The sequence below is a fragment of the Ahaetulla prasina genome, chromosome 1 (genome assembly GCF_028640845.1).
Source record: "Ahaetulla prasina isolate Xishuangbanna chromosome 1, ASM2864084v1, whole genome shotgun sequence".
Lineage (NCBI taxonomy): Eukaryota > Metazoa > Chordata > Lepidosauria > Squamata > Colubridae > Ahaetulla > Ahaetulla prasina.
In genome coordinates this window covers 29,058,476-29,079,202 of record NC_080539.1, presented here as the reverse complement: position 1 = coordinate 29,079,202, position 20,727 = coordinate 29,058,476, and the positions used below count along the sequence as shown (strand labels likewise).

The 20,727-nt window shown below is 39.7% G+C and overlaps 1 protein-coding gene across 1 annotated transcript; it reads right to left on the bottom strand.

Moving 5' to 3' along the window:
- Nucleotides 1-311: 311 nt before the first annotated feature.
- Nucleotides 312-20,491, bottom strand: TMEM248 (transmembrane protein 248). Its single transcript, XM_058164620.1, has 7 exons — nucleotides 20,352-20,491; nucleotides 6,999-7,176; nucleotides 6,037-6,322; nucleotides 5,091-5,241; nucleotides 4,181-4,364; nucleotides 3,780-3,923; nucleotides 312-2,559 (listed from the first exon to the last, which is right to left on the bottom strand). Exons 2-7 carry the CDS (start codon nucleotides 7,155-7,157, stop codon nucleotides 2,539-2,541), a joined length of 945 nt encoding a protein of 314 aa, XP_058020603.1. The 5' UTR covers nucleotides 7,158-7,176; nucleotides 20,352-20,491; the 3' UTR covers nucleotides 312-2,538.
- Nucleotides 20,492-20,727: the final 236 nt, after the last annotated feature.

Genomic DNA, 20,727 nt, shown 5'->3' with positions numbered 1-20,727 from the left:
AATCATAATTACTATTGCTATTCCTAATATTTATGTTTCAAAGTTCTGCTCATTTTAATCTTGTTTTAATCTAGATTTATTTTTATAATAATTTAACTATCCTATGCAGAGAATTCCTGTCATGGCGTGGTAAAAAAGCACAACATAAACATTGAGAAACATTTTCGTTTCTGTATTTGAGAAATCTGACGTAAGATTTCCTTTCAACAAGCCTGACCTCAATTTCTTCTAAGGAGATTCATTTGTTTCTCAATTATGAAGAATAGACCATAACATAAGCAAAAAGAATGAGCCCACTCATACTCAATAAACTGGTTCAGGTTCCCATTTTGTCAGTAGGATTGATAATAAACTTTATTTTTGCAAAGCAATATCCACATCTTACAAACACAAAAAAATTAACCTAGGAGAAAAATTGCATTAACAAATCACTGACCACCAGGCTCAGAGACAAATTAAATGCCATTTTAATTCTGCTGCTGAGAAGAAGACTGTAACCTGCAGTGGGAGGCTAGGGGGAGGGAACTAACATTGGGAACCTTCATATACTGCAGGGTTTCCCAACCTCGGCAACTTTAAGATGTGTGGACTTCAACTCCCAGAATGCCCTAGCCAGCCATGCTGGGAATTGAAGTCCATGTATTTTAAAATTGCCAAGGTTGGGAAACCCTGATATACTGTTGGCCAGAGACCAACAGAAATGGCAGATTTCTAAAAGAAAACAAAGAGAATCAAACTGATTCAAGTAATAAGCGAACATGAAAAAAGAAAAAAGGCAAGATCAATATGATCCAAACAACCACTGCAATATTCCATTTGTACCCTCTTGCCTGGATTTTTTTCACCCAAACCCTATAACCCATTTTAGCCCTCCGCTGCCTGAGAATCATTCCTGAACCGTCAGTAGTTCCTATCTAGAATGGACCATAGAAGCAAAAAGTAGAAATATAGCATTGTTTTTTTCTCCCAATTCCACAATCTATTTCCCAAGCAAGCACATTTAAAACCATTGGAAGGGAATTCTATTAAAAAAACACAACGCCGTCTTTCTTTATTTCAGCCCACTCGCTATTCAACACTAGAATGTGGCCATCTCCCCCTTCTTGAAAATATATCAAGATACCAAGCAAACAAATCAACTTAATAAGGAATCTATTTTTTGAACAAAAACAAGCAACGTGTTATTTGACGGAGACATTTGAAAAGGACATCTACTGTGAGAATCATCATAGCAGAAAGTGCAAACAATTGCCAATGCGGGAAGATGCTGCTACCAAAGAAGAAAATGGAAAAGTCATTAAGGCAATTAGCAGTGTTTTCAAAGTAATGTCAAGGTACAATATCCTAGATTCCTTGAAAAAGGAAGCTGACCAAAATTATGAATGCTAAGAGTCAGGATGGGGGCTGAAAAGAACTGCAAGGAGTAAAACTGGTACATGTCCAGAGATGAACAGAGTTTGTCATCTTTCTTCACAAACAAATCTGAGAAGTGCTTCAGGATGCATCAAGGCAGTAATTTGGCCCATCCAAAGAGACCACCTACCTTTTTACATCATTAGAACCTCCCAAAGCCAAATTGTAGTTTTAAAGAGCAACAGCTAATCTACATATGTAGTTAGAACAGTTTCATTTCCAAATGCTTTCCTACATTCAAATGGTGCAAATATCTGGACATTCAAATACTTCGTGTTCCATAACCTGGAAGATTCTAGTGGAGGCAAAACTTATTCATCGTTGATATACCCCAACTATGTAATTTATTAGTATATGCAACCCAACACAAAAGGTTTCTCTGCAGACAATAGCCCCAACTTGGGATCTAGCATGAACAACGGACAATTGGCCAACTCTGACTTAGAAAGTTTACTGCTGCTTCAAAAGAAAGAGAATGTGAATTGGAACACTGCCTTTCTTGTTTTTTTTCCCAATCTAAAATTATAAGCATCATTATCTTTCTTAACTAGTATTAAAATGTGATTGAATGCTGGTTGTTTGTGTATGTGTTTTTTTTTTAAAACAAATCTACAAAAGTGGGTAACTTTTTGCAAGCAGGGTGAAAATGGGAAGAAAAAGCAACCCTCCCTCTCTTTTTCACACATACATATATATACACACACACACACGCTTCAGTGGAACCATCAGTGACTTTGGAATTGTACTGCCATAGTAGAGATGTGCACTGTCTGGAACGCTGAATAGATCACTGGGAGAAATAAGGTGCTTTGTTTTAGATACCTGCAAAGGCATCTATACTGTCCCAATGCAGTAAGACATCTTTCCGATCCTTCTGATGTAGAGTCACACAGACACAAAACATTCCAATGAAAACAGAAAAGGACTCCCAATAATCTTAGCTGCGCTGGCATAATCTGTTCCAAGGATACTCTTTATATAAATAACCATTACAGGCACTTTAAAAGTCTTTGGTTGGAATAATCCAACGTCTCATGATAAATCCATAACCAATCAGGACCCATTTCTGGGTTCAGCAGGCAATGATTGCAGACTTGGTCACTTTTGGAGGAAGGAGGCCATGGATCATGCTTCTGAGAAAGCAACCTGGAGTTGTGGCAGGGGGTGGGGAGTGGCGGGAGGGGGGGGAAGAGAAAAGAAGACCAGATTTCAGCTACCAGTTGTATAAGGTCATAATAAGTCACTGTGTGATCTGAATTGGGAAAACGATGACATACGGGAATGCCTCTTAGATGGGCTTTGACATATGGAATTGCTATAAAGCTAAATCAGATCTTGTTCTGTCAAACTCCATAACTGTCTCTGCTGTCACCAAACAATACGGTTCCCTTGAATAGATACATCACATATACGTACTCATACACACATCCCCATGATATAGCCTATTGTATTTGTAGAGTGCCTTGCTGAAAGCTCTGGTTTAATTTTGCATTTAAATATACTCTTTTCAGGCAGCCAGAAAACGAAAAGAATTAACTCCACATAATATTCCCTAAGTCCCATATACCCCTGGAAACAAAGGGAGCAACAGAATAGTGCTTCTTTTTCCATGATGTTTATAATTAGCCTCACCCGTCACAGCAGGCATTTTGTGCACACAGCAGCTATTTGGTGATGCTGTCTGTGGCAGTCAACATTCCAGAAATGTCCTCTGGAATTGCCTAGCAAAGGTTCTTCAGATTTGCAGTCATGGGTCTTACTTGGGAATGCTAGGTAGGAGGTTTCAAATCCGCAAGGTTAATCGATGCGGTTCACAGCCTGCTTCTAGGCAAGTCATGTTCTCTTAGCCTGCCTACATTGCAAGGTTGCGATGAAATTAAAACAAGCACACATGTGTAAGCCACCTTGTGTTTTTTGATAGGGAAGAGCATAAACTTATGATAGAAGTCAAAGGTATCTAAACAAGTGGAAGTGAATTCTGTGTGACAGGGAACAAAAAAACTGAATTAGTTGATCTTTAAGCTTCTTTCCAACTCTGATTCTATACAGAATTCTGTGATTCTGTATAAAACACAACCAAAATAAAATAGGCGAGTTTCAAAAAATTGAGAAGGCTCAAGTAGCTTCCATTGGGTTTGGAAGACAAAATAGCTGTCAGATCTGCTCTTGATCTCCCTATTTTTAAGAGGTTAATCTATTCCAGTATATCGAGAGGGTGGAGGTGCCAATGCATTTCAGCCAATCCATGAATGCAACATTAGAGCTTAGAGCTGTTTATGAATAATTCCCAGAATGACAATAGTTACTAAGGAAGCAAAGACGGCCTCCCTCAAGTTAGCTCCTCCACAAATAACTTTGGTGCTTACCTTTTCAGGACAGAACTCCGAGCTGCTTTGTCGCAATTTGATTGGTCTGCCTCTGATGACTGCGTAGCAGAACATGGTGATGACCATCACAAAAAGGAAGTAACTGGTATGCATTAGATGCAGGTTAATTAGGGAGCGATCATCCTGAATGGAGAAAGAGACAGCATTTCCTAAGGCTGTGGAGAAACTACATACAACTGCCTTGGGAAAGTGCAGGGACATTGCTGAGGCAGAACAATTCCAAACAACCCCCTCTCCCCACACATACATTATGGCAAGATCTGAACAATGACACAATGGACAGAGCATGTGCACTTCTAAGGAGAACATGTCCAAATCTTGTTTATACAAGCCCAGTCACAGTTCACAGCAAAGTGTAAAAAAATAAATAAATCACTTACATCTGGAACAATAACCGTCAATTTGGGATTTAATGCATGATAGACTTTGCCGATAGCTCCCTTGTAACACCAGAAAGGGTTGTAGTCTTGGGCATATTTTGTGTTGGAGTCTCTTGCAGTTGTGACGATCTTGTACCAGAAGGTTGCGTTAATATATGTTTCCGGAATACAGTGTGGTGGCTGACTGTAGAGCAACACATAATTTTGAGCTGTGTATCCAAGTCTCCACCACCTTTTTCCCCTGGGTCCACTATCCCCCTTCCCATTGCTTTCCAGTTTGTAAGCGCATGCTGTCCTAAGGTCGGATGGCTCCTCCTTTTCCACATTCCTCCCACCTCCCATTTCTCCCACTCCTGCAAAATATAGGTAAAGGTAAAGGTTCCCCTAGCACATACATGCTAGTTGTTGCCGACTCTAGGGGGCAGTGCTCATCTCCGTTTCAAAGCTGAAGAGCCAGCGCTGTCCGAAGACGTCTCCGTGGTCATGTGGCTGGCATGACTCAATGCCAAAGGCGCACAAAATGCTGTTACCTTCCCACCAAGGTGGTCCCTATTTTTTCTACTTGCATTTTTACGTGCTTTTGAAACTGCTAGGTTGGCAGAAGCTGGGACAAGTAACAGGAGCTCACCCCATTACACGGCAGCACTAGGGATTCGAACCGCTGAGCAGCTGACCTTTCAATCGACAAGTTCAACGTCCTAGCCCCTGAGCTACCACTATTTGGGGGAAATGGCAGTGAATAAACTAGAAGTTCCTATTTGCAGCTTCTAGGAACACATTATAAATTCTTCTTTAAAAATTTAAAACTGGAAAAACTGCCTCCGTATCTCTTAAAGTAGGAAACCTGAAGGCATGAAAAACGGCAGTGAAAAGCTTCCCTGGGAGGAATAAGCATTGGTTAGAGCCTTACACTGTGACTGGAAAAACTGTTGCAGCGGCTGTAATTGTCATGCAAGTCGTGAAGACAACTTGGTCACAGCGGCCATGCAGAGCGCAATCATCTGAATTCCAGGCAGTAGGTAGGGTGAATGTGATGTTGATTTCCTCATGAGCTTCTCTACCTTTGGGAGTGGAGTGAGTGGAAGAAAGGGAGAAAGCATAGTATGTCAGTTAGAGTTTAATGTTTAACGTTTAAGTACAGGTAGTCCTCAACTTGCGACCACAGTTGAGCCCAAAATTTCTGTTGCTAAGCGAGACAGTTAAGTGAATTTTGCCCCATTTTACAACCTTTTTTTTTCCACACAGTTGCTAAGTGAATCACTGTAGTTGTTAAGTTAGTAATACAGTTAAGTGAATCTGGATTCCCCATTGTAAGAGGGTCACAAAAGGTGATCACATGATCCCAGGACACTGCAACCATCATAAATGAGTCAGTTGCCAAACATCCACATTTTGATCACATGACCATGGTGATACTATGACAGTCATAAGTGTGAATAATGATCATAAGTCACTTTTTTCAAGTGCCTCTGTTATTTTGAATGCTCACTAAACAAATTGCTGTAAGCTGAGGACTACTTCCATCAGTTAAAATGAGGAGAAAATTAAGACTGCAAAGAACTGTCAATAAACTACTATGAAGTAGTTGATCCAACCCCACCTCAGCAATTATGAAAGCCATGGAATTATTTCAATTATGAAAGATCATGGAAGTGGACGTCTAGAGGAAAAACAAAAAACTGTATGCCAAACTGTTCAATAAAATGTTCCTTTTTTATCTTTTTCAGAAAGATGCTTTCTAGAGAACATCCATTAAGTAATGCAGAAATGGATCTCTCTTCATTTGCTTTTAGCTATTCCTACTTTCTCCCACAGGGCTTTGGGCCCTTAAATATGACATTTGAAATAAATGGTACCTGAAAGTCCAATTTGATGACCAAAAATGGTAGAAGATAAACCTGTGACATTCCGGGAAATGCCACCAAAGGGTCTAAGGGGGTCCAGTGTCAAAGTGATGGCAACGGAAGTATTGACAGGACCAGAATCTTCAAGCGTTTGGGGTGACGGCGTGGAAGGACGAGCTTGGCTGCTGGTCATGGCATTCTCTGGAGTTGTGGTGTCATTTATGAGATGTTTTAATGTTTCATTCTCCGAAATACAGAAATCCAAATCATTAAATCGCAGAAGGAAAGTGTTCCAGTCCTTAAACATAAAGAGAACCTTATGTTGCATTACAGCCCTCACAAAGCCAGCATGTATGTTCTTATATTAACAAACAGCAAAGTTAATTCAAGAGAACTCAATCTCACCTAATAACAGCAATGATTTAAGAGATACAGCCATGTCAAGATGCTGCACTTCTGGTTAAATGACAGTGGTTGGGGCATCTTGAATGAGAGTACAATCTGAAACAACTACCCTTTCATTAGTTATGGGGAAAAGTAATCTAGGAAAACGGTATATGGCACAATGCTAAAACCATGAATTAAGATGTTATTAATCTGTGCAACAACAGAGGTATGTTTCCATTTTTACAATTTTAAATTTGAATTGCTGAATAGTTTAAAATCAATTCAAGAATGGCACCAACAAAACAGATGGCCTTTATTTCTGAGGCAAGATTGACTGGGCTCATTAAAATAATGTGCCAGCTTAAACATTTTGAATGTTCCTATCTCAGCCCAAGGTTGTCCATATTCATCAGATACTCATAATGAGAAGCCCTCCTGATTATATATAAGCCACTCATTTGACTCTTCCTCTCTTGTGCCATCCTGAACAGAACTCCCATACATCAAACTACAGAATTTGTTCCATTCTATCTATGCATTCCTTTCTGGAAGGCGGATATTCAGCTATAAACTCAATTGTACTTTACCTCTCTCATTTCAGGGGATTTGATCTCTTTGATCTTAAAGAAATAACCCAGAGTCAGAAAAGTGATGGCCATTGCGCTGACACTGATCATAAACACCACAAGAGGTGGGCGGCTGCTGATGTAAACCCTGAGGTTCTCCAGAGGGTTTATGTTGAACATTATTTCTGATCAGGCCCACCTGCAAAACAGCAAGAACACAAACTGTAAAAAGCATAACAGAAAATAAGGCCTTTGAGATAAATAGAATAGAATAGAATAGAATTTTTATTGGCCAAGTGTGATTGGACACACAAGGAATTTGTCTTGGTGCATATGCTCTCAGCGTACATAAAAGAAAAGATACGTTCATCAAGGTACAACATTTACAACACAATTGATGGTCAATATATCAATATAAATCATAAGAATAGAATAGAATTTTATTGGCCAAGTGTGATTGGACACACAAGGAATTTGTCTTGGTGCATATGCTCTCAGTGTACATAAAAGAAAAGATACGTTCATCAAGGTACAACATTTACAACACAATTGATGGTCAATATATCAATATAAATCATAAGGATTGCCAGCAACAAGTTATAGTCATACAGTCATAAATGGAAAGAGATTGGTGATGGGAACTATGAGAAGATTAATAGTAGTGCAGATTCAGTAAATAGTTTGACAGTGTTGAGGGAATTATTTGTTTAGCAGAGTGATGGCCTTCGGGGAAAAACTGTTCATGTGTCTAGTTGTTCTGGTGTGCAGTGCTCTATAGCGTCGTTTTGAGGGTAGGAGTTGAAACAGTTTATGTCCAGGATGCGAGGGATCTGAAATTATTTTCACGGCCCTCTTCTTGATTCGTGCAGTATACAGGTCCTCAATAGAAGGCAGGTTGGTAGCAATTATTTTTTCTGCAGTTCTAATTATCCTCTGAAGTCTGTGTTTTTCTTGTTGGGTTGCAGAACCGAACCAGACAGTTATAGAGGTGCAAATGACAGACTCAATAATTCCTCTATAGAACTGAATCAGCAGCTCCTTGGGCAGTTTGAGCTTACTGAGTTGGCGCAGAAATAAGATGTGAGAGAGAATCTTCTGACATCTCCATTACTGCAACGTTTGTTTCTGTTATTAAAGGTGAGGAAGGAAGTTGGGACTCTAGCAATCTGTGCTGAGATTGCTGGCAACTAGAAAAGAGGAAGTCTCCTGCTTTGCAAGCTGTTCAGTACAATTGGCAGCAGCGAGGGTGTCAGCTGAGTCACAATGGGCACACACTATTTTGTCTGTGTAGCCAGATTGGACTGGATCCTTGCTCCAGCCCATAGCTAGCTGGCTGGGTTCATATTTAGTTAAAAAAAAAATCTTTTGAATCGTCCCAAGGGGAATATTGTGGATACACCCACCCTCTTCCCAGGGCTCCTCTAAGGGCATTACAGGCAGCTTGTTAGCAGCTCACACTCAGCCAAGGAACAAATGCAACACTACACACAAGCCTCCTTTATAGTTATGGAAATATGTAGGCTCTCGCCCAATGTCCACATTCACGACTCCATCATGCTTTAATCAAGGCAGAAACAAGTACCGGTAGTTTTCACATAAAGCAAACTGAAGCATATGTTTTGTTTTAGATTTAACTCAACTGAGAAATAGGGCACTTATTACTCTGCAGCATTAAAATTCTGCTCTACCTTCCTAGAACTCAGCACTGGTATTTTTTTTAATCTGAAAACTAACATCTACCCTGGTTAAAAAACTTCCTCTCAGACAAAAGCAAAGTCAAACCCTGATCTGAAATTTCACTGCCCCTCCAAAATCACACGGGTCCCAGCACTGCCTGACTTTCCTGAACTCCACTCAGCAAAGCAAGCAAAGGAGCACAAGTTTTCAATGCAGCAGTTCATGGTGTCTGATGTAAAAGATAGGAGGATTGATGAGAACTCCTGATCTGGAGAAAAGTTTCATTCACAAGCCAAACAGAGAAATGTGTATTTAAATGTTTAATATGTTAAGAATTATTTCCATAGCTCTTAAGGTATTTTATGTCTCCTTTTTCAAAATTCAAAATGAAATCCTTTTAAAGTCCATGCTTTGTTTTTGCTGTCCATTTTATAATTTCAGATAACTTCCATTACAGAATAGTTATTTGTAGCCAGCATAAATTATTTAAACATTTCATATAGTTTAAGCTTTCAAAATATAATTTAACATATATTTAAAAAAAAAAAAGGAAAACTAAAGACAATTTTGCTTTCAGAGTAGCATGAGAGATACGGCACCTTGCTCCTCAAACAAAAGTTAAAACACATGACTTTCAAGATGTTACATCTAAGTAAAAGCTGTATCGAAGAATTCTGGTTTTCTCAGCCCCTTTTACCTCCTAAAATTTCAAAAGGCAACGAAGAAGCCTTAAGAAGGTGGCACATAATCTTACGCAATTTCCTGAGCTATCACCTTCGAAGGCTGCTTCAATAGGTATTATGTTTCCTTTCAGACATCCTCAGAGACTGCAATCCCTGCTTGTCCAAAACACCGTAGCAAATTCTGCACCGAACAGTGGGTTGGACTAGATGACCTCTGATACATGGTGCCATTCTAAGACTGTATGAATGACTCGTGGAAGAAATATGGGTCAAATGATGACATGAGGTATAACACATTTCCATATGTTTTATGATTTTCTTGCTTGAATTTAAGTCAAATATATGCATAAACACATTTTTTAAAAATAAAAAACAGTAATGTAAAGGCTATTATACTTTAGAAATTGGACACTAAGTCTAAGTAACTGAGTAACAAGCCCAATGTTAATACCAAGGCCTTTCTTTGCATATGCAATTTCCTGTTTTCTTTTTCCACCTGTTCCCTTCTCATTCTCCTACCCATTTGTCCCAAAGGTACTTTTTAAAAAAACACTTCCTGTGTTTTTCTTTGAAGATGTTTCGCTTCTCATCCAAGAAGCTTCTTCATCTCTGCTACACATTTCAAAACCCAAATCAGCCCTTTCTTGGCAGAACTAACGTAGCTTTCCAGGTAACAAAGCTACTTGCCTGGGCTATGGGGAAACTCCTCCCTTAGGGTCTGGAGCTTTCACACCCTGCAGATACACCTTGTCTTCTCGGGCTGTCACTGTCAATCATTAGCTAAAAGCAAACAGTTCAGTGAGACTCAAATCTTGCCAAGCAGGAAAGATCAGTTGAAGAGGTTGTCATCTGCCACCTGGAACACGTCCTGGGGCTTGTGGTGACGGCCAGGTCTTCCCTTGCCATGTGATTCTTTATTATATCTTTGGCCTACCTTTCTGGGAAAAAATCCCATCCTCTGCTCTCTGGAATGGCATCTCCCACCCCCCAGACAAATACTGCCCCCACTCTTCAAGCATTTCAGGCCCTATTACCAGGCCTGGGTTTAGGCTATGTTGGCAGAGACTCCGTCAACTTTTTTGAATTTTATGTGGTTTTGTCCAAGCAGCCATGTTTCCTTAAAATATCTTTAAATATGTAAAAGGCCCAGAGTCTTTTTTGGAATCACACAGCCTCAAAATTCAATCAATCAACAAGCTCATGACAGCTAAAAGCAAAACAAATATTCAAATAAAACAGACTAAAAACACTGGCAAGAGGTTAACAAATTACTGGCAGGGTAGTGGGAGATTAGAACTCCATTTTAACTGTAGTTCTGAGATCATTGAATAAACCTTTTCTGCAAGAATGGTATTTATGCTTCAAAGAAAGACCATTAAGGAAGTAAACTTCAAAGCATAAATCCTTCAGAATTCTAGCACAGCCACTAAAAAGTCCCTTTTCTCTTTCATTTCAGTCAATAATTTAAAAAAAAAAATGGGACAAAAAAATATAAGAACGGAATAATTGGAAATGACCTTGCAGATCATCTTGTCCCACTTTCTGCCCTGTTAAGAATCACATTGGAATAACTTTATCATCCAAAAAGTGAGCCAGGTTGGTATAGGCTTAGCACATCAAGGTAAAAACCAGGAGGCTGTGAATTCTAGTCCTATTTTTCCCCCGAATGCCATCACTCTGCTAAACAAAGAATACCCTCAACACTGTCAAACTATTTACTAAGTCTGCATTACTATTAATCTTCTCATCAGTCCCATCACCCATCTCCTTCCACTTATGACTGTATGACTGTAACTTTGTTGCTTTTATCCTTACAATTTATATTGATATTGTTTCCTGATTGCTTATTGTACCCTATGACTATCATTAAGTGTTGTACCTTATGATTCTTGAGGAACATATCTTTTCTTTTATGTACACTGAGAGCATACGCACCAAGACAAATTCCTTGTGTGTCCAATCACACTTGGCCAATAAAGAATCCTATCCCATCCCATCCCATCCCATCCCATCCCATCCCATCCATTTTAGGCATAAAATCAGCAGGGCAGCTTTGGGCTAGTCATTGTCTCTCAGACCAACGCACCGCACAGAGTTGCTGTGGAGAAAATAGGAGAAGGAAGGAATATTAGTTATGTTCGTTGCCTTGAGTTGTTTATAAAAATAATAAAGGTGGGATATAAATAAATATAAATAAACAAATTAACGGTTATGTCAGCTGAGAGACTTTGGGAAAATTTCTCTTAGCTCTTGGAAGAAAGCAACTGAAAACCCCTTCCAAAAATCTTGCCAAGAAAACTGCAGGAACAAATCTGGGTAATCAACAAAAGTCAATAATGACTTGAAAGCTAAAAGAAAGAGAGAAAACAATTCTGTCTCCTTTTCTATGTCACTCTTGATATCTGGTTTTACCCAACGGTATCTTCAGCCCACATAATGTATTTCAAGTAAGCAGGCTGAAGTCTCCCAGAATTAAAGGATAAATGGGAGCTGCAGAAAGCATTCGACAGGCCAATCTCCCCTTCCCTAAGGCTAGATGAGCATTCTGTGGAAATACACAATTTCGAAAGCACAAGCACCAATAGTGCCCACTGACCATGAACACTGTAGATGAGTGTACCAAAATCCTGGCTATTTTAGTGCTGCTTGCAGGTATTTTAATAGCATACACAATAAACACTAAACTATTTACCCCAATGTGAAATTCAATGCAAATTTTGAAGCATCTGTCACAATACGTCACATAAGCAGATTAATAAATTGTAGATACATGGACAGTTTGCAAAATGGCAAAAATCTTTTCCTTAAGCTAACTATTTAAGTTGCGTACAGAGGTTATTCTCATCCTTGAGAATAACCTTTTCTGAATTAATCCTACTGTTCAAATATCCAGGTATATTAAATTACTACAATATTGGAAGGCACATGAACATGGAAGAGAAATCTTACTGAATATTGCTGTAAGTTCTTATCCTTTGCATTCTAAAATAAATTATCTTCTCAAAAATATGCAAGCAGGCTATCTATCATTCACTGCCCAAACCAGCTTGGTTTGAACAGTTACTAGTTCAAGGAAGTGAAGAAGTTGGAGTATTTCTTGTTCAACAAAGCAATACTCCAAACTGATCATCCATATCACTGGTATATATTAGGAAGATTTACAAGAAAAGAGATAGAGATCACCAATGAACAGATGACAGTGCTAAACCTCATCTCTCCCAGGATATACCCAACAAGATGAGCTTTTTTCCTCAGGAAATGCCAATATTTGCCATTGGATTTCCCCCCCCCCGCCCCCAATTTTGCAAAGACTCTTCAGGTCCCATTAAAGCAGTGTTTCTCAAATAGTGAGTAGAGCGAACAGGGCTGCTATTACCTTTTCTCTGGGTTATCTAGTCTTTTCTTCCAACATCCTCAACTACTGACCACAACTGAAGCAAACATTTCCACTGCAAAGCAAATTGGTTGTTATGTGAGTCGTGACTGATTTTACAAGCTTTTTTGTCATGGATGTTAAATGAATCACTGCAGCTGTTAAGTGATTCATGTGGCTGTTTTAGCGAATCCAGTTTCCCCATTAATTTTGCTTGTCTGAAGCTGACTGGGGTAGTCTCAAATGAGGATCACACAACCCCAGAATGCTAGAACCATTGTGAATACATGCTATTTCTCAAGGACCCCAAATTCTGATCATTGGCTGTAGGAAGGCTGCAATGGTCATAAGTGCGAGAACCAGCTGTAAGTCCCTTTTTCAGTGCCACTGGTAACTTCAAAAGGTTGCTAAACAAATGATTGTACGTTTATATACAATGGCTCTGTAAATGTTTTAAATAAATAAAATTCAGTCAGAAGGAGTGGGTACACAGACTAGATGGTACTAAGGAAAATGATCTTTGGATCCTAAATCTTCTGGGCATCTATTTACCTTAAATTGGATTCACTAACTCACAGAAAGTCACTACAGGCTATCAATACAGTCATTATGTAATCTTAGTAGCAATTGGAAAGAGATGTTCATGTATCAATTACAGTTTCTCTAGACTTGTCTTCCTGGACAGCCTAACACAGAGTATTATTGAAGTAATCCAATCATACCGGTAAGTCTATTAGGGCATAGATCACTGAAGTTAAGCTATCGTGATCCAGACAGAATTATAGCTAGCATACCAGGGGCATTAAGCATTGATGCATGGACTACAATGAAAGACAAAGTGTAAGGTGTGTTTCCCTAGGGGAGGGGCAGGCAATCCAGGGAAGGTTTGAAGAACCTTTTAGCTGCATAGTTACAATAAATCCACCTTTCCCAAACCTTCATTGTATTGCTTTCATTGTTCATTTGAGTTCATTTTAATGTCTGGATTTTTAGGGAAAACATGCACATTATGGTTACACCAAAGGGAGGGGCAATGGCAAAAAGTTTAGGAATCCCTGCTTTAGAGGAAATACTGCTTCCTCCAGAATAAAATGGGCTACTTAATTCTCAGGCTTAAGAACCATCTATTGTATTTATAATCTCTACACCAAGCAATATTGGTAGGAATATGCTCTTTTCATCGCTCTGGTGAGCACAGCATCCTGATGTTGCGCTGCAAATTCCACCCCACTGCACTACAAGCTCATGACACATATATAAAAGGGGCGGGGTTTGCACCACAATTACACAATACTGCTTTCATTAGTCTGCCCTACCCACAGACGTTGCTGTCTGTATGTTACCTGAACTGTGTGCTGCAGCTGCCAAAAAAGCCAATGCAGTCCTAGGCTGCATTAACAGAGGGATAGAATTGAAGTGTTAGCACTGCTTTGTTATGCCTCGGTAAGACCATACTTAGAATATTGCTTCCAGTTTTGGTCACTAGGATATAACAAAGTTGTTGAGATTCTAGAAAGAGTGCAGAAGATAGTAACAAAGATGATTAACAGAATAACAGAGTTGGAAGGGACCTTGGAGATCTAGGCCCATGATGGCAAACCAACGGCACATGTGCCAGAGGTGGCACACGAGCTGTTGCCCCAGTTCAGCTCTGCTGCGCATGTGCCTCCTACCGGCCAGCTAGTGTTCGGGTCTCTGCCACACATGTGCAGGGCAGTGAGGCGCATGTGGGGTGCTGCATGTGCAGGGCAGTGAGGTGCATGTGGGGTGCTGCATGTGCAGGGCCCCACGCGTGCATTGCATTTTGGGGCTTTGGGAAAGGGCTTTGGGCACTCGGTCCGGAAAAAGTTAGCCATCACTGTTCTAGGTCTAGAACAACCCCCTGTTCAGGCAGAAAACCCTATAACATTTATGACAAATGTTGTCTAATCTTTTCTTATAAACTTCCAGTGTTGGAGCATCCACAACTTCTGGAGGCAAGTTGTTCCACTAATTGTTTTAACTGTCAGGCAGTTAGGGGACTGGATTAGGGAATTGGAGGCTAAAACATATAAAGAACGCTTGCAGGAATTCGGTATGTCTACTTCAGGGTTTCTCAACTGGGGATGCTCACACCCCCTGGGGGTGTGAGACAATATTCCAGGGGGTGCAAACACTTGGATTTAGAAGTTTCAAAATTATAATATATATGCATAATTATATGCATATACTTTTTTACTTTTGTAAAGGGTGTGAGAATATATCAGAAGCGTTCTACAGGTGCAGGGTATAGAAAAGATTGGGAACCCCTGGTCTAGTTTAATGAAAAGAAGGACTGGGGGTGGCATGATAGCAGTCTTCCGATATCTCAGGGGTTGCCACAAAGAAGAGAGAATCAAGCTATTCTCCAAAGCATCTGAAGGCAGAAGAAAAAGTAATAAATGGAAACTTATCAAGGAGAGAAGCAACCTAGAACCAAGGAGAAATTTCTTGACAGAACAATTAATCAGTGGAACGATTTGCCTTCAGAAGTTGTGGGTGGTCCAACGCTGGGGGATTTTAGGAGGAGATTAAATAACCATTTATCTAAAATAGGTATAGTGTCTCCTGTTTGAGCAGGGGTTTGAAATAGAAGACCTCCAAGGTTCCTTCCAACTCTGTTATTCTCTTAGTCATATTCAAATTCACTTTGTCATGTCTATAAAACTTTCAAGGACCCACAATGTCATTTGAGAGACAGAATTTAATCACATCAGCGTACTGATGCCATAGCATTCAAATCTCTGGATGTTCAGAGTCAATGGTTTCATACAGATATTGGACATAAGAACAGGATCTAAAAGCCCCCACAACACAAGCACCATAGATTCAAACAGATCTCCCACTGCCCCGCTTTGATGCAATCCTACCGGTAGAAATGAAATATGTGACATTAGTTGAGTTCACATTACACACATACTCCAGGCAAATAGTCATGGACTACAATAATGCAATTTTTAAATCTTTGCACAAATACTAAACTGTACATTCATGATACAAGCAGGGGTCACACAATATTGACCAATGGCCATAATAAAATAAGTCAGGTAGGTAATTGTTGCATAAATGATAAGCTGGCAGGCAGGCAGTTTAGTATTATTGTATATGAAAAAAGTCAACGAATGAGGTCCTTGGAGCTCTCTGAGGTTGGTTGTTTTCTTGGAGATGTTTCATTACCTAAATTAGCTAACATCAATGCTAGCAAGGGGTGGGGTTTGCTGCCAGTTTATATTACAGTGGCTTGTTCTGTCAGTGTTGGTGGGATTAGTCTTGAAGGTTCTTTGATTGGGCGTTTACTGTTAGCTGGTTTGACAGTTCCTTGAGGTATTGTTTACTTCTTGACTGTTGGTCAGATGTTAATTTTGGAGTTAATCTATGCTTATTTAGGCACTGATTGCTGGTGGGGAGCTGTTTGGGTCTTTTTGTTCCCTTTTTGGTTTGTTGATTGTCTCCTGCATAATATGTAGACACTGTTTATGTCTATGTGTCTATTGATGGCTAATTTGTCAGTGCTTCTAGAAATTCTCTAGAGATTTTAGACTTGTCTTGGTCTAGGATGGTCACAATTTCCCAGTTGAAACTATGGTTAAATCTGTCCATGTGTCATGAAATTAACGAGTTTTATCATATCTTCTGACTGCTAGCTGATGTTCATGGACGCATTCTGCCAATCTTCTGCCTCTTTGTCTTACATAGTAGCTGTTGTATCATTACACTGCATGTTGCAGATGACTTCTGTTTTTTATTCGGCGGTTGCTTGGTCTTTTGGTTTACCTAGGATATTTTGGAGGGCTTTACTTGGCTTGTGTGTTAAACTGATTCCATGTGGTTGTAACTGTCTGTTGGTGGTTTCTGAGATGTTTTTGATGTATGGCAGTGTTATTATTTTTACTGCTTGAGTTGGTTGTGCTATATTGAGTTGAGTGGTCAGGCATTTTTTGTTGAAGTTTCGTGGATATCCATTTTATTGGAAGATGTTGCATAGATGCTCTTTTTCCTTTTTCTGCTGTTCATCATTGCTACAGTGTGCTTGTGCTCGTCTAAATACCTACCATAGCTTTTCTTGTGGAAGTTTGGGTTATTGTTTTGATAGTGGAGCACTTGATTGCTGTGGGTGGCTTTCCAGTACACCTGTGTTTCTAGATTGCCATACATCAAAAAACATTTCAGAAACCATCAACAGACTACCAATAGAGCATAGATTAACTCTAAGATTAACAATCAAGTAAACAATACTCCAATCAAGGAACTGCCAAACAAGCTAACAGTAAACAGCCCAACCAAAGAAACTCCACCGCTCCCACCAAAGGGCCTCTGGTGGCTCAACAGACTAAGACAGTCTGTTATTAACACAGCTGCTTGCAATTACTGCAAATTCAAGTCCCACTAGGCCCAAGGTTGACTCAGCCTTGCATCCTTTATAAGGTAGGTAAAATGAGGTCCCAGATTGTTGGGGGCAATAACTTGACTTTGTATATAATATACAAATGGATGAAGACTATTGCTTAACATAATGTAAGCTGCCCTGAGTCTTCGGAGAAGGGCGGGATATAAATGCAAATAAAAATAAATAAATAAAAACAGTGTAAGCCGCCCTGAGTCTTCGGGGAAGGGCGGGATATAAATGCAAATAAAAATAAAAAACAAAACAATGACAGGGCAAGCCACTAGAAAATAAACTAATAATAATAATAATAATAATAATAATAATAATAATAATAATAATAATAATAATAATAATAATAATAATAATAATAATAATAATAATAATGTTTTAATTTGTATACCGCCCTTCTCCCGAAGGACTCAGGGCGGTGAACAGGCAAATAAAATACAAACAGAAACATACACCATAATTAAAACAAACCTTAAAAAACTGAGAGCAAACCCTACCACCCCTTACTGCCCTGATGATGGTAGCTAGTTTGGCTAATGAAACATCGGCAAGAAAACAACTGAGTCAGAGAGAAGTAATGACCACTCCTTTCAATCCTGAACTACAAATATTCTCCTTTAGTGGTACAACATATGGGTGGCAAATGCTTCAGAAAACATGCAAAAGGAAAAAATTTGCCTGCGGGTACACTTCTACCAAGGAACAACTTTCCTTCCGACATGAATGCCTAAGACAGCATGTCCAATCTACTGGTGTGAGTTACAAACCTCCAATTAACTGCACAGCTGGATGAAAAATAGCCCAGGAAAGTGGGTGAAAATGATGCAGCTCTTGATCACAGATGCACACCTCAGATTAAACAAATATCAGCACACCATAGCAAACACAAGGAATAGCTGGAACTAACCATCACACCAGAGTGCATGGGGAGGCTGGCCACCCCTATCATGACTGCTTCTCATAGACATGCTGGAAAAAGAAAAACCAAACCTCAAACTCAATCCCAATATCAAAGAGGCACCAGAGCCTGAACGAATTATCAGCATGTCCAGCCGTCCACTATCTAGTGCAGAATACAATATTCTACTGAAAGGTCTCACAGATGTGCCAATTACCTGGAATACTGTGAAGCCTTACAACTATTGGACTTCCCACAGGGGATCCAAGAAAACATCAGATAAACTATCATACCACAGACCAGAAGAAGATGACAACAAAATTAACTCACAGAAGAGGATAGAGCAGCCCTCAGAAACCAGACTATCATCTTCCTACCAGCAGACAAAGTCAGAACCATCGTTATTATAGACAGAACATAATATATACAAAAATATATACAAAAACAAATACGAGGACATAAAGAAACTTACATCCCAGTGAACACTAATACAATACAGAAATTAGACAACTGGATCAAGAAAATTCTCAGTGACCACATCAAGAAAGGCCAAATTACAGTGAACAGTGGTGAATGAGAAGCAGTGAAGTCATCCTCCTACACTTCTAGGGATGCCCCAAAATACACAAGCCTGACATACCTCCCTTTTCAATTATATCATTACCAGGGATCCTACTTACAACATCACAAAAGAATTAACAAAAAAGCTTGGGCATCTCACAAAGGAAAGGAAACAATCAACTTCCTACACACCTTCAAAACAATGAAGAGATGTGACTATAGATGAGGACAAAATCCTGGTCTCATTTGATGTCACAGCCCTTTTCACACCCATAGACCCAGACTTAACCAAATGCACGAATGTTGAAATACTCACGATTATGGATCTCATAAACTTCTGCCTAACTACATACTTTCAATTTGATGGACAAACTTATCAACAAATTAAAGATATACCTTTGGGATCACTACTTACAGGACTTATTGTGAAAGTGATAATGCAACATCTCCAAGCAACAGCACTCCCACAAATACGATCCAAAATATGGATCAGATATGGACAACAACATCTATATCATAATTTTTTAAAAAGGAGCAATTAGAGAACACCCCACAAAACCAATCAACATCTTCAAAGGAATCTACTTTATCAGAGAAAAAGGAAACAACTCACTATCCTTCCTGGATATCCTGATCAGTAGAGACCACAATGGCAAACCAGAAGCACCAGTGTACTGAAAAACCATCCGCACCAATCAAATATTATCCTTTATTAGTATCACACTTAGCAATGATTGCTTAACAAGAGAGCCTCTTCAACTTTTCTGAATCCAATTTCAGAAAATATCCAATAACCAGGGTGAGTTTATATAAACATCTCAAAATACCAAACTCTTGCATCCTTTCCTCCCCTTCTTGCACATGGAACCTTGCAAACTTTCCTTCACTCCTAACAAACCCACTAATCAAATCTATTTACAGATCTCTCTAGATTGCTAAGTTCTCTCAGTCCCGATATACCTCTTCACATCCACTGAAATTACAGAAAAATAAAACAAACCTATTTAAGGCCACTCATAAATGCAATCAGTTTTCCAAGATTAAATTGGCATTACAGGTAGTCCTCAACTTAAGACCACAATTGAGCCCAAAATTTTGGTTGTTAAGTGAGACATTTAAGTGAGTTTTGCCCCATCTTACAACCTTTCATGCCACAGTTGTTAAGAGAATCACTGCAGTTTTTAAGTTAGTCACCTGGTTTCCCCATTGACTTTGCTTGTCAGAAGGTCGCAAAATGTGATCCCATGACATTGGACACAGGAATGGTCATAATTACGAACCAGTTGCCAAGCATTTGAATTTTGATCATGTGATCATAAGGAGGCTGCAAAGGTCATAACTGAAAAACAGTCATAAATCCATTTTTTCAGTGCCATTGTAACGGTCACTAAATGAACTGTTGTAAGTCGAGGACTATCTGTACTTGATGTAGAAGCAGTTTGGTGTAGTGCGTTAGGTGCTGTCATAAAAAGCAGGAAACTGAGCGTTTCAGTCTCATCTTAGGTATGAAAAACCAGCTGGGTGACTTTGGGCCAGTCACTCTCTTTCAATCCAATCCTCACAGGTGTGTGTATGTTGGGGGGGTGTTTGTGGGGAAAATAAGAAGAGGAATGAGCATTAGCTATATTTGCCATCCTCACAATGTGTCACACACCGAAAGTAGGATAAACATCTAATAAATAACCCAACCCAACTCTTGTCCTAGAAAGATTTAGATCTCAAGTCTGGCTGGCCCGTTGCCCATGAAAAGAACAAGCAAACAAATTACCAAACCCAAGTCTTCTGTTGCAGAAAGATTTTCATCTCAAGTCTGGCTGGCCCAACGCCTAGGGGGTGGGGGGGGAACAACCTAAGCCTGCAGCAACATTTGAAGAAGCTTCCGAGAACCCTGGAAGCAATTCCTTCTCCGTTCTTGAGGCTGGGCTCCTGCGGGGGCCGCTTTGATTCCAGGCCTGGGGCTGCAAAAGAAAGAGAGAAAGAGAGAGCGGAGGAGAAGGATGCAGGAAAAGGTAAAAGACCCGAAGAGGAAACAGGCCACATGGGCCAACCCCAAACCTCCTGCGTCCCCCCACCCGTCCCTTGGGAGGTCGGGATGGGAGGATCTGCACCAAAACGGACGAAAGGAAGCCCCCCACCTTCCGTAT